Source organism: Penicillium psychrofluorescens (assembly GCF_964197705.1).
Source record: "Penicillium psychrofluorescens genome assembly, chromosome: 5".
Classification (NCBI taxonomy): domain Eukaryota; kingdom Fungi; phylum Ascomycota; class Eurotiomycetes; order Eurotiales; family Aspergillaceae; genus Penicillium; species Penicillium psychrofluorescens.
This window is the reverse complement of record NC_133443.1, coordinates 1146691-1160363: the sequence shown is the minus strand read 5'-3', so window position 1 is coordinate 1160363 and position 13673 is coordinate 1146691. Positions and strand designations below refer to the sequence as shown.

At 54.0% G+C, this 13673-nt stretch overlaps 5 protein-coding genes across 5 annotated transcripts; 4 read left to right on the top strand and 1 right to left on the bottom strand.

Annotated features, from left to right (window-relative positions):
- Positions 1–1289: 1289 nt before the first annotated feature.
- On the bottom strand, positions 1290–1901 carry PFLUO_LOCUS7703 (uncharacterized protein; the record flags this gene model as incomplete). Its single annotated transcript, XM_073785365.1, has 3 exons — positions 1290–1599; positions 1665–1844; positions 1894–1901. 3 exons carry the CDS (start codon positions 1899–1901, stop codon positions 1290–1292), a joined length of 498 nt encoding a protein of 165 aa, XP_073641728.1.
- Positions 1902–2230: 329 nt separating this feature from the next.
- PFLUO_LOCUS7702 (Cytochrome c oxidase assembly protein cox19) lies at positions 2231–2712 on the top strand (the record flags this gene model as incomplete). Its single annotated transcript, XM_073785364.1, has 4 exons — positions 2231–2280; positions 2337–2371; positions 2451–2565; positions 2628–2712. 4 exons carry the CDS (start codon positions 2231–2233, stop codon positions 2710–2712), a joined length of 285 nt encoding a protein of 94 aa, XP_073641727.1.
- Positions 2713–2907: 195 nt separating this feature from the next.
- PFLUO_LOCUS7701 (Nitrogen permease regulator 3) lies at positions 2908–5405 on the top strand (the record flags this gene model as incomplete). Its single annotated transcript, XM_073785363.1, has 2 exons — positions 2908–3979; positions 4030–5405. The coding sequence occupies 2 exons, from the start codon at positions 2908–2910 to the stop codon at positions 5403–5405; spliced, it is 2448 nt and encodes an 815-aa protein (XP_073641726.1).
- A 2693-nt stretch (positions 5406–8098) lies between these two features.
- On the top strand, positions 8099–11193 carry PFLUO_LOCUS7700 (uncharacterized protein; the record flags this gene model as incomplete). The annotated part of the gene is made up of 2 exons (XM_073785362.1): positions 8099–10575; positions 10638–11193. The coding sequence occupies 2 exons, from the start codon at positions 8099–8101 to the stop codon at positions 11191–11193; spliced, it is 3033 nt and encodes a 1010-aa protein (XP_073641725.1).
- A 1033-nt stretch (positions 11194–12226) lies between these two features.
- Positions 12227–13606, top strand: PFLUO_LOCUS7699 (Synaptotagmin-like protein 2; the record flags this gene model as incomplete). Its single annotated transcript, XM_073785361.1, has 2 exons — positions 12227–12729; positions 12790–13606. The coding sequence occupies 2 exons, from the start codon at positions 12227–12229 to the stop codon at positions 13604–13606; spliced, it is 1320 nt and encodes a 439-aa protein (XP_073641724.1).
- Between the last annotated feature and the right edge of the window lie 67 nt (positions 13607–13673).

Sequence of the window (13673 nt, the reverse complement as noted above, 5' to 3'; positions counted from 1 at the left end):
CATCCCTTCAATCTTCGAGGGAAAAAATTCCTGGTATCACTGTCCGAATGCCCGCGAAGGAATTTTTTTGAAAACCCTCGACAATTACACTGATCTGTTGTTTTTGCCTTCCTCTATTCACTCTCAATGGCTTGGAACCCCGCTGATTCGAATCTATTCAGGAAACTCGAACAATCAATGCTAGCTGTTCGTCCTCATGACTGCTCCTGTTCTCAAGTAAAAGGTATGCCATCTTTTTTGCTCAACTCGCATCCACCCATCCCCCTTTGTATGATGACATCAAAGACATGTAAAGGCATTCCTCAATCTTAATCACCATGTGGAATCTGTCATACTATCAAGTTTCAGCCTTGTCTGACAAAACCCTCATTTTCTCACTGCTTCCACTGGCTACTCTTGTCATGAATCATTACTGATAAGCTGCTGGTTTAGGTACATCTTGCAATCACTGCTCCTCTCCTGCCCTCTTGCCTAGCATGAAGATATTTTGAACGAACGGGCGGACAGATCGTGTCTCCCATCGTACATCCAAAACATACAGAGCGTACAAACTCTGTGGGTGTATCGACGGGAGATTACTTGTTGAGAACTCGTCACCTGAGCCTTTGCCCCTTGTCGCATATTATCCGCCATCGCCGATGAAAGTGTGATCATGTAGCTGACAAGGAACTGTTAGGTAATTCTTGCTCTCGTCGTCTTGTCCCTCAGTCCCACAACCATGGTCCAATCTATTATGATGAATGTGTTATTCACACTGTTTGACCTGGGTACTCTGTACCTGGGAATGAACATTTACACAAAAATCTGATTTAATGAGGTGAGTGAACCATTTACCTTTTCCCCACAGTATCATGCTAATGAGACTCAATAGCCTGACTTAGTTGCCATGTTTTGATTTCATGACGTGAACATGCATCGTGCTTGAATGCCATTGCTAACTCGATGTGATACAAAGCATAGGACCCGGCTTCCCCTTGTAGATAGGATCCAACTCCCGATATTGTGAGTCTCCCATCTGTTTCCATCCCCTCGACCCCCTTTGCCTGATGAACCCATATATTCGCTGTGTTCTTTCTGAACTACATCTTGAAGATAAAAAATATATTCACCTTGGAGAACTGATCCTTTTGTTACTCTTGCCATATCACATCACCGACTTTGTTTGATGTTCTGATGCTAATACAGATAGCAGGTCCCGCAGGTTATTTTAGCATCAATGAAACACTACTACTGTTTTGGTTTCTATCATTCCACTAGCTATCCATAGAGCTGTCGTAGTTTCCAGCCTTCTACTCCACAAACTGGCCATGCCTCTTATGCCACCCCTCCAGACTATCTCCCGAGTCATTGTAGAGCTCATGCACACTCTTCTTCCCCTCCGGCCACCGCACCCACGCCGGCTTCGACCCGCCCATGACACACACCATCTCCTTCGGGGCGGGCAGCTCGGTATCAATGGCGGACGCAAACGGGTGGATCAGTTCGGGCCAGTGGTGATCCCACAGCCACAGCATGGTGCTGCAGTTGGAACAGAAGTTCCGCTCAGAGGAGCAGTGCTCTTCATTTGGTGTGCCGCGGTCTTTGATGCCGTTGTATTTCCTGGGTCTGTTTAGTTCTTGTGCCTCGGCGGAAGGGAAGGAAGGGATAGGAGGTGCCGTATGTACTTGATGAGGTCTTTGCCCGTGATGATCTTCAGGCTGTCGGCGAGGCCGCCTAGGTTCACGCTGCCGCTGTATCCGCCTACTTTGCGACAGATGCTGCATGCACAGAGCTGGTAGGGCACTGGGGTTTGGGACTGGAGGGTGAATGTTACGCCGCCGCATTGGCAGCTGCCGTCGAGTTTCCTGGTCGGTTTGGTTAGAGTGGGTGACGGAATGGGTAAACCGAGCTTACATTGGCATGGCTTAAGATGGGCTTGGAAGAATGGAGGTAGAAAAGAAAGTAGGAGTTGTGAAGTGGAAGCAGTCGGACGGACGTCATGGACCACCTATATATACCTCGACTGGAGACTACTCTACCAAAGCAAACATTCCACATCCTATGAACAGGCCGAACTGCCCTTCCCCTCAAGCACCAATACATCATCGCTCGACTGGTGCATCGTGGTTGGCTGACGGCGTGTTTGTCTCGTTTGCTCTGTTTGCTTGTCGGCTCCGTCTTTCCGACCCTTCGCGGCTCTCTTCTTCTTGTGCTGCTGGACGAACCTCCAAGCAACCGATTTTGATTCGAGATGAGCTTTGGTGCTCCCGGAGGCGGAGCGACCAATATCAAGCCCACTCCGTGAGTCTTGTCGGTCGCATAACTTTGCTAGTGATACTAATTCTCATCCGGTACAGGCCCGAACGCGGTAGCTTTCCTCTCGACCACGAAGGTAAGGGAGTCCTCTCAGTCCGAACGAAGCCGATATAAACGAGAAACGAGCAGCGCTAAGAGTCCGTCTCAATTGACAGGAGAATGCAAGCACATCATCGCGGGCTACCTGAAATGCATCAAATCCAACAAAGGCACCAATGACGAGGCGTGCCGCAAATTGGCTAAGGACTATCTTGCCTGCCGCATGGACAAGTATGTGGACTTTTCCCTGTGGCACTAAATAGCAATTCGCTGACCTGGATTGCGACCGGTAGGAACTTGATGGCCCCGGACGATTTCAAGAACCTCGGTCTGGAGTTTGACAAGAACGGGACCGAGTCGACAGGGAAAAAGGACTGAGGTTTGTACGATAGTAAACGACAAGCTCTAGGCGTTTTACATAACTATACATTATATTCCAATCTAAGATCCATCTTATTGAAGGTATCCAGTGTACTCCGTAACTAAAGGTTTAGACCCTACGCCGGGGGAATCTCTCCGCCCGACTCAACCTCGCACCTCCAACTCTTTTTCTTAACGCAATAATATGCCCCCATGTCGTCCATCGCCCGGCCACCAGACCCGTGCTTGGTGGCCATCATCCTGATTGTGCGCTCGCGCACTGGCCCTCGTCTGGTCTTTCACTACCCCCCGAACCCGCTGAGCGAGAATCGCCTGAAAACCACGACCAAGGGCGGCCGGCGCATCTCCCGCGCGCGCCGCAGACAGGGAGCCAAGGGCACCGACTCCAGCTCGAGCGATGACAGCAGCGTCAGCTCCGACGAGGATGAGGAGGAGAGAGAAAGCCATCCGGGTGGGAGCTCTATGCAGGGCGGGCGGCGGGCGAGCAACTTCGGTCTGGACGACCACGCGTCCGTCACGGTGTCGCCCGCGGGCGTGGAACCGCAGCGCCCCGGGTCTCTAGGGTCTGGTCGGGGCTCTTCGATGCGGAAACGCACCGGCGCAAGCTCCGACCAGGAAGAGGATCCGGGGGCGGCATCGGATCGGCCAGATGAGGGGCCTGGAGGCTCGTCGCGGCGGCCCTGGGAGTCTCTCTTGGGGCTTCCGGGGAACGTGTGGGAGAAGCTTCTCAGCCCGTCTCGGTCATGGCATAAACGGCGGTTCGAGATCGGAATCAATGACCTGGCCCTGATGGGGTGGCCGGTCTTCGTGCGCGAGGATGGTTCCTGGCGGAAACAGAAACGGAAGAAGAAAAAGAAGTCCTCCGCTGAATGGGACGGCGGCGAACTGGGCCATAATGAGGATACTGAGGGAGTCCCCGGCGTAGAGAAGGGCATCGCTTCTCCAGCTTTGGGAGCCACTACTGGCCCCGGCGCGGATTTGCCCGCTGCATCCTCAGAGGCCAAGCGCACCCCGTCTACCAGCAAGGTGGCGAAGCCACCAGAGGGCGCTGTCGACTCAGAGGACAAGGACTCCATGACAATGTTCAATGTGGTGTTTGTCATGGATCCTCCGCTGCTGGAGTACTCCATGCGCGTCAAGGAAATCTACGAAAACATCATCAAGAAATTTGCCAAAGCTTTGAAATGGGAGCAAGCTCGCACTGATTATGTGTGGAAGGAATCACAACACATCTTACAAGTGAGGCGAAAAGCCCGGGAGACAAGTAAGCCTTTGCCTTGGAGTTGGTATTACATGAGCTGACGGTCCTCTTAGAAACATCTGTCAACAGTCTCTATTCTGATCTCATCACTCAGTCTTCGTTGGCTCGGGCTATATACACCGTCTATAGCAGTATCGCAGCCTCCAAGATTGCGTCTGTCTCGCTGAGCCCCGATGTCTCCATCTCGCTACAGATCCCGCCTCTGACCTCCACGCCATATCTCGCTGGCCCAACAGACCAAGCATATCCGGGGCTCTGGCTGACCACCGCAGACAACGTAACGCCCATTGATGACCCGGGTGCGGCGGATGGGAGCAGTGCACCGCACCAGGTCCTGGCCAAGCACTTTGCTCTGCTCTTTCTGGACAACGAAGCGGCCATTATCAAGGATGTTGAAACTTCTGGCGGTGCAATGGCTCCTGCACTGGTCCACTACATCCGTTGCTCCAAGCCGACCAAGTCATTTGCCCAAATCTCCGCGTCCTCGGGGATTTCGCTCGCCACTATTCAGATGCTGGCCAGTCATCTTGTCTACTGGCGACGCGCTCGCGCCATCCCTCCTATCCATCAGCGAGACACATACATCGTATCCCCGAATTGCGACTTGAGCAAGCTCGAGGCCGCCACTGTCGCTTACCAAGCGGCCTTTCCGACACTTCCCACCCTACCAAAGATGCTGGCCATGCTCAGCGGAACGCCTCGGCCCTACAGTACCCTCATTCCCAGCAAGGACCACAAAGAAGCCTACTTTGCCATTCTCGCGTGGCTCCTCCGCGGCGGATGGGTGACGCAGCTGCGAACCTTTGCCTGGATCAAGGTCTCACCCGAGATCAAACGAGCAGTCGAGAGCGCCATCCGCAAAGAAGAAGTGGACCGATACCTCGCCAAAAGCACCGCGAACTCGCTCTCCACAACGGACGGCCAAGATGACGCTTACTCGGACGATGACGCCAACTCCTCCTCTTCTTCCTCTCTCGCAAGCCACGGCAGCGGAGACAACACGCCCATGCCCGGCCGATACGATGCGCGCGCCCAGCTCCGCACGTCGCACAAACTACTCGATCGATCAACCGCGCTCCGTCTCTCCTCCCTGATCTTATCCCCACACCGCGCATCCCCGCTCGAGTCGCGCTGGCTGGACGAAATCGTGTCCAGATTCCCCGACCAGCCCGGCGGCCCCGCAGAGGTACTTATGAGTATCAGTCCGGAACTCGCACCCAAGGATCTTCAGACTTTACTGAAGATGTACTGGCCCACTTTTCTCAAGTACTTGAATGGGTATGATGCTCTGGAGAAGATCCCTGTGCGTGAGAACCTGAAGCGCAAACTTGTATGGCAGGTTCTCTTGCGCTTGGGGCTGAGTGGCACGTCCGGGCCTGGTGAGCTTGACGCGAGGGAGCAGGTGCTTATCAGTTTTCGACACTGGTAGGGTTGGGATATTTTAGGAAATTAATATGGTATTTGGTGTCTTATGGGTTTCTTGTGTATAGCCACGGCGGTGTTGATTCAAATTTATTCAATCTATTTTTCACATCTTATACATGTAGTACGACACCTGAGGCATTGTTCGGACATCTTCCAGAGTCGCCAAGGTAATAAACGTTCCCGCCGTGGTAATGGACTTACATCCACTACTCCCTTCCGACGGATTCCGTTGCCCTCAACCCTAACCAGCACTACCGAACCTTGGCCGTGTATTGACTTAGAAACATCTCCAAGAACTTGGTTGTAGGCAGGGAATAGAATACAACCTGCCCGAAGGCGAGTGGGATATATTCGGCCCCAATACTAAATCAGTGCATGTGCAGGACTGTCCACCACATTCTTTGTCGCACAAATATTATGATGTGAGGCGCCGTGGTTCTTCGGAGGTATTACCAATACATACCTCCCCTCCGGTTGCCAGGTACCCGAGGATTTCCATCACCGGTAGGTTTCTCCGAAAACGCAACGGTCCCCACGGGTGGCTTGTGAAGATTAGCTGCAGCAATGTTTCAGGCCAATACGAGTAGGGAGAGCTGACAGGTGGTGAGAGGTGCCGTCTCGAAAGAATAATCAACGGTATCAATATCAGTTGTCGACTTTCCTTGGACTTGATCTGTAGAGGTTCAAGCATGTTCTCACCCGTACGGGCCGTTAGGCTGTTAGGTAAGAAAATCGGACACGCACAAATACCAATTTCCGCCCCTCTTCTAGCCAGTGAGCATGGGTGGTATATTGGTTACTCTACTGGGCAAGTCACAAGTACGATACACCTGACAGCTGACCGCTCAACAGCCCTAAATGTCTTAACTATGGGAGGCTCAATTGCACTGCAGCAAGCCATTGGCCCTCCCGAATGGTCCGATGCGGATTGATGCCAGATGAGAGAGAGCTTCAACCGAGGCTGGCGGGAAAGCACAGGGTCATCTTTGCGAGACAAGTAACGGCCCTATGTAACAGTGCACTATTTCCAGAAATATGCCCCGAATGGGGTCTAGTCTAGGCTGGAAATTGGCTCAAGGATGACTGCTGGGTGTTGCTCACACAGGGAATGCTCGCGAATCAAATCGTCGGAATAGTAGGAGTAGTAATAGTAGTGAAAACAATCCTATGATGTATTCCTGTGGACTATTATTACTGGGGCTTGTATTAATGGTTTATTCCATGGCCCAGCGGGGGTCTGTATAGGCCCTATTGTAGGCTCGTCCCACACGGGCGTCCGGCACTGATTCCACACATCCCGTTAGTTACTCCATAGCAAAAAAAAAACCTCGCTTCATTTCTTTTTCTCTTCTTCGACTGTGAAAACCAAAAGTGCCCAATTCCCAGGCCCTCAGTAAGTCCTTGTTGTTTGTGGATTCCCAGCTGGCATTTCTTCCAGGGTGAGTGAGTGGATGGACCACAATAATAATAATTTTGTCCTGAACTTTCTCACTCTTCCCTCTTCCTCGGTCTCTCTCTTCCTTTCTTCACCAACCAACTTCCCTCTCTTTCCCTCCCTCTCTTTCCTTCCCTCCGCCTTTCGGTCTTCCCACCCATCCCCCACTGTGCCGTGGGTTGTTTCTTTCTTGCTCTCATTCCTCCCTGCCACCCGATCCTGTGCTGAACTGCCTCCCTCCCAGCCCGCGTTCCGCTTTCCCACTCGCCGTGAGCGTATTTTGGCCCAGTCGATCGCGCTTGATTATCCGTCATTCCTCCCACACCTGCCAGGTCAACGCTGCCTCAGTGTCCTTGCCTGACACTTCTCGATCGCCCTTGACCGTGGAGAGTGCCTTGCGACCCGACCCTCACGTCCGAAACAAACTCTTGACCCTCGCTCCGGCACCACGTGAAAGTCGCGCTCAGCTACGCAGGCGGCTTCCGACAAGGGATCAACTTTCGCGTCAGGAGCACGGCTGCAACTCAATAACACCGGGTGTTGCCTCGAACACTTGGCTGCTGCCCCTCCACCCCGTCCGACGATCAAGAGCAGAGCTGTTGTGATTGTCCTGAGCGAACGAGCGCGGCATTACACAAGGGGAGAATTCCTGTGCATCCGACTTGCAACAAGCGAGTCGATTGTACGAGCCCGTCACTCCTTTCACCCCGAGGTTTCGTTCCCGACGTGAACAGGGCGGTGCCCTTCAACCTTGGTGGAAGCAAGAAGTTATTTGGTGCTTGAAACCACTTCAACCCCTCCATCTCCTCCTGACGCTCCGTGTGGTCTACTTCCACAGTCGTCTAGACAACCACTTGTCCTCCCTACGAACCCGACGGTTTTTATCGATGCGACTCGCGTTTTAGCCGATCTCCCTACAAATACAACCGCGCCGAGTATAACTCTCTCGCAACGCCGTCCGCCCTTCCGGGGTTCTTTCCTCTCGTTCCGTCCTGAAAACAGGCCCTCCTCATACACCGCCCCAGAGTGGGAGTGATTTGGAAAAAAATAAAACGGGGAGTTGCAGCTTGGTGGGCTTGAAAGAAGGGGAAGCCGATTCTTTCTTCTCTATTCCGCCAGTGTCGGAGCCATCTCGCCCCAAGTCAGCACACACTGAGATCTTCCAAGGTCATCAAACGAGATAGCTGTTCTTAGACAGACCTCTCTTTGACCTCGCGGATTCACTTTTTTTTTTTTTACTGCATTTCGATCAGAACCCCACAATGAGTTCCCAATCCGAGATGCCTACATTTTCATACGCCCAAGCCGCCAAGGGCCTTGCTCCAGTACCGACCAAGGCGGCAGTCGCGGAGTCGGACAAGGTCGACTCTAAATCCGAGGATCAGAGCATTACTCCTGTGACTACGGATGCTTCGTCTACGACTTCGGAACCTTCAGTACCACGAGATATTGAGAAGGAGACGACAGATGTTGCCAACGATACTGAGTTCACGACAGTCACCAGCAAGCAGTCTGTGGCTAAGGCTAAAGCAGCCAACTCCAGGACATCGTCTCCAAGCGCGAGCACCGCCGCAAATGGAACACATCGGAAGAAGGACGATGCCTCGAATGTCCCCAACGGCACTCCAGAAGCTACGTCCAGCAAGAAATCTCAATCCGATAAACAGGCAGAGAAGTCGGAGAACGGAGGAGCAGAGGGCTCCAAAGACACATCTGAGGATTCCGAGAGCAGCGCACCTCCAAAGGAACTCAAGGCTGCTCCCATCCCTACAGTGAACATCTGGCAGCAGAGGAAGGAGGCCCAAGATGCCAGGACCAAGGCCACGCCGCCTGTCCCTGCTGCAAAGGCTGGTTCCACGAAGTCTGCTACTGCAGAGGATAGCCAGCAAGATTCGGCCAAGGCTAACCCGAAGAAGAAAGCTGATGGTGCGTCAGATGGCGCCAAGGACCGGAAAAAGGCAGATGGCAAATCGCGCGATGATGGATCTGCGATGCCTCCGGTAGCAGACGCTACATTATGGCCCACCCCACAGGTCGCGCTCGGCGAAGAGAAGAAGAAGGCCCAAGAGAAGACCGACAAGTCTGAGCAGACCAACAAAAGCCCTGTGATGCGGACGCATGGCAAGGAGAAGTGGACTCCTGTCCCATACGTGCCTACCGCTGTTTTCAATACTCCTCTTCCCTCAGCTTCTGGTCGCAGAGGAGGAGGCCCTAAAGCTTCTCGAGGTGGACGAGAAGGTGGTCGCGGTGGGTCTCACGCCGCTGGCGAGAAGGCCACCGCTGGACAAGGCGCTGCAGGGTCCGCGCCGAAGCAGACTTCTGGCGGAGAGCGAGGGAGACTCGAGTCCTCCACTGGTCGCGCAGCATCCCTTCCTGCACAGTCGCGTCGATCCACGAGCACCGATGTTGTTCTGACAGGAGGCAAGGCCTCACAGCCCACGGATAAGAGTCGTGGAGCCCGTGGTGGAGAGGATGCAAACACTGCAACCGGCAAGCAAGTAAATGGCGGCGAGAACGTGTCGCGCCCCCAGCGCGAAGGCAAGCCTTTCGCACGAAACCAGGCAAGCGGCGACCGCAACGCGAGAGGCACCCACCTGGCTGTGGACTCTCAGGCTGCGGCTCGCGCCAATGAACGCCGCCTCGAAAACGGCTCCAAGTCGGCCGACTTCTACCGGGAATCTGGGCTCGACTACAACCGAGAACGTGGCGACTCCCGCGCTGAGCGCGGGGGTCGTGGCTCCAACCGTGGTCGTGGCGGCTATCCAGCCTTTGGTGGCCAGAACGCTCAGTTTGCTAATGCGGCGGCCATGCCCAACAATTCCTTTGCTACACCCAAGGCTTTTGGCTTCAACGAGCGCCAGCGATCACAACAGGGTCTTTCCAATGGCACACAACAACAGGGCAACCGGATGCCCTTGCGATCACCGTCGCTGCCGACCACCCCAGGCATGTACGGTGTTTTCCCCTTCGATGTCAACGCCATGTACGGCTATCAACCGGTGAACTCGGGGGCAATGAGTCCCATGCCCTATCAGCAGCAGTACATGGAGCCCTTCTCGCTCATGAATATGCTCTCGATGCAACTGGAGTATTACTTCTCAGTTGACAACATGTGCAAGGACATGTTCCTTCGCCGACACATGGATGGCCAGGGCTTTGTTCCGTTGGGTGTGATTGCCAGCTTTAAGCGGGTCAAGTCTCTAACCGAGGACTTTGAACTTCTTCGAGTCGTCTCCCGCCAACTCCGAAGTGTTGAGCACCAGGCCGGTGACGATGGTGTTGACCGGTTACGCCCGAGAGAGAGGTGGGCCCAGTGGATTCTTCCTGTTGACCAGCGTGATCCCTCCGCCCAGCATGAAGGCGCGCCGCCTGCGAAGCAAATCGGAAAGACCGATGAGAATGTCCCATTCAACTACCATGCCGACGGCGTTCCCAACGGCTATGGAGGCCCGCGCCAATTCGTTCCCAACGGCACCGCCTCCCGAGGTCCCAAGACCTCCCTGTCTACCGCGGCCCCGGAGTTCATGCCGTCAGGGCCACCCTCCGCCCACAATGAAATTGCCAATGTAGGAACCCCCATGGATCCGTCTTTCTTTCAAGATTGCGACTCTGCCCTGTCAACCCCTTTTGATACCCTGGACGACTCATTTATTGACGCTTTTGTTTCAGCGCGCGGACTAGACTCGCATACAGACCGCCCTTCCTCGCCTCCCCTCGGAACGACGGTAGACTCGACAGGGTATGCTCAACCTTATTTACTGTTTCTTGGGACCGTAGTCCATGGCTGATAATCTGTTATAGTTTGGATGCGCAAGACAGGCCTCGGCGACTTGCTAGTTCTATCCCTGACTTGACTGACATACCCTCGAAAAACAAATCACACCCGCCGTCCGAGTTGAGGCCGGACCACCAGTCTAAGAATGCTCGCAAATCTTCCGTCAAGGGGGGTCAGAAATTCCGGAAACCTCAGCCACGGAAGGCCGAGGAGAAAGCTTCTGACATGGGTCCTCCCTACCGTTCCTGGGCACGATATCTGGCACGAAGTTTCGATTTGCAATTGTACAATGATTTTAGGCGTTTAGCCCTTGATGAACTTCTCACACGACACGCTGACTACGGGTTTACCGCCCTTTTGTCCTTCTACCAATCCTGTCTCCTGAGCCAGCAGTCAATCAATGAGCAAGTGGTCCAGGATATGGCTCACCTGGCCCGAAGTGACGGCACTGGCCGGATTGCAGAGCCTATGCTGTCGACTGTGCTTGTGGCCATCAACAGTGATCGAATGACTCCAGGGAATCGCAGCCTGACTGGCTACTACTTCAATGTCCAGTTGGGCTACGGGGACTGGCAAAAGTGACTACGTTGATCTCTTTTTCTTTTTCTCCTTTCCATTCGAACTTGTTTTTTTTTTTCTCTCCTCTCTCCGCAACAGGGTTCTTTCTTCCGTTTTGTCTACCAATCATGAATCAGCATCCGAAGTTCTTTTTGCATGCATCTTCGCCGAATTTTCATCTTCTCCGTTCCTCTAGAGTGCTAAGGGGGTCATTTCATTGCAACCAGACGGGTCGGGTTACCATGTGCAGCCTCTGAGTTGTCATCTCCCGTTGAATACTGTTTTTTTCTCTCTCTGAGTTCTTGTTTGTTATCTTCTCTTTGCTTCTGTCATGTGAAGTTTTTACAAAAACATTCCGGAGTCTGGGCATGATTCACTGGCAGTGTCTTTTCCTCCCCTTTCCTGTTCCATGCCTGCCTCTTCTTCGGCGGGCCGGGCCAACAAAATTGCTTTTCTTCCTGATCATAGAGCCACTTGTTTACTTTTCTCTTCTTCTTTGATGTTTCTTTTTTTGCTGCTTCTCTCCACAGCCGCGTTGATGATGATCCTGGTCTTTTTGTTCATTCTGGGATCCTTAGCGAGTCATCATCATCGGGATGGAATCGCCGGCTGCCCTCGAGCAAAGCAACTGGTCAGATTAAAAACGAAAAGTCTTGTATGAGGTCACCCCTGTTCTACTGTATGTCCATTGATCGCCGTGATGAAGAAAAAAGAAATTCCCTCTGTTATGGCATTGTTCTTCTGGGCTTGTCTGTACTGTATTGTGTGCTTTCACTCGTGTATCATCTGTATGCACTAGGATTACTCCGAGTCTTTGATAGAAGTAATGTACAAGGCATTCATTTCTCTACGTTATACTTCCCGCTCGGCAAAGACCGTCTGAGTGGGTGCCTCAGGCAGCAACACCTCGGCGTAGTCAATCATCCGATGCTGGCCACTCCAAACGTCCAGACAGCTTTGCCGCCACCCTTCTCCCGCGGTATTCGGCTGCTCTCTTTCTCTCCTTCCTATCTCTCCTTGAATACCTTCTCTCATCTCTCTCCTCATTCCGAACAATATGGAGAGTGCATCCCGACAGGCCCCGAGGCTACTACGGGCCACTCGTGTCTCCAGCCTGCCTCATCAGCACCGCCTGCCACGGTCCACCACAACCAGTGCAGCTGGCCTGGCCCGAACCCAACGAAGAGCTGTGTCGAATTCTTCTCGGAATCTCGCTCCCGAGTCACTCTTCAGCAACTTCGCGGCCGCTGGCGCGAGCAGCGGCCAGCAACCGGGGCCCACCACCTACTTCACAAACCGAACCTCGCTCCCCGCGAACACCGTCATCCGATTCGTTCCTCAGCAGACAGCATGGATTGTCGAGCGCATGGGAAAGTTCCACCGGATTTTGGAGCCCGGTCTGGCGATTCTGGTTCCATTCCTTGACCGCATCGCCTATGTGAGGAGCTTGAAGGAGTCGGCCATCGAGATCCCCAGCCAGAATGCAATTACGGCGGACAATGTGACGCTCGAGCTGGACGGAGTGCTATATACGCGTGTCTTTGATGCGTACAAAGCGAGGTAGACATCTCCACGGGATATTTTCGAGTTCAATGCTAACCTGTCTGTGATGGATTGCAGCTACGGTGTCGAAGATGCAGAATACGCCATCTCCCAGTTGGCGCAGACGACCATGCGATCGGAGATCGGCCAGTTGACTCTCGACCACGTTTTGAAGGAGCGCGCAACCCTCAACACCAACATCACACAGGCGATCAACGAGGCTGCCCAGGACTGGGGTGTTGTCTGCCTGCGCTACGAGATCCGGGATATCCACGCCCCGGAAGGAGTTGTCGCGGCCATGCACCGTCAAGTGACCGCCGAGCGGTCGAAGCGCGCCGAGATTCTGGACTCTGAGGGTCAGCGCCAGAGCGCCATCAACATTGCCGAGGGTCGCAAGCAGTCAGTGATCTTGGCCTCGGAGGCCCTGCGTGCGGAGCAGATCAACCGGGCCTCAGGTGAGGCTGAGGCGATTCAGCTCAAGGCTAACGCCACCGCTCGAGGCATTGAGGCCGTCGCTCGGTCGATCGAGGAGGGCAGGGAGAATGCCCACAGTGCCGTCAGCCTGAGTGTCGCCGAGAAGTACGTCGATGCCTTCTCCAATCTGGCGCGCGAGGGCACCGCCGTGGTCGTGCCAGGCAATGTCGGCGATCTGGGCGGCATGATTGCCAACGCCATGGCTGTCTACGGCAAGGTCAGCGAGACCCAGGCCAAAAACATGGCCGCGAAGGCCATCGGCGTGCCGGAGCCTGAACAACACACCCGCACGAGCAGGAAACCGGACGAGTTTGAGGACTCCGGCAGCGAAGCCACGCTGAACGAGGAGCCTCAGTCACAGGACGGTGTCGCGCAACATGTGCTGGACGGATTCGACGCAGCCAGCCAACGCAAGCGGTGATTGTCTGCTAAAAGGAGACCCAAAAAAGAGAAAATCCCCCATGAATTCGATGAACCCCCTTTTTCTC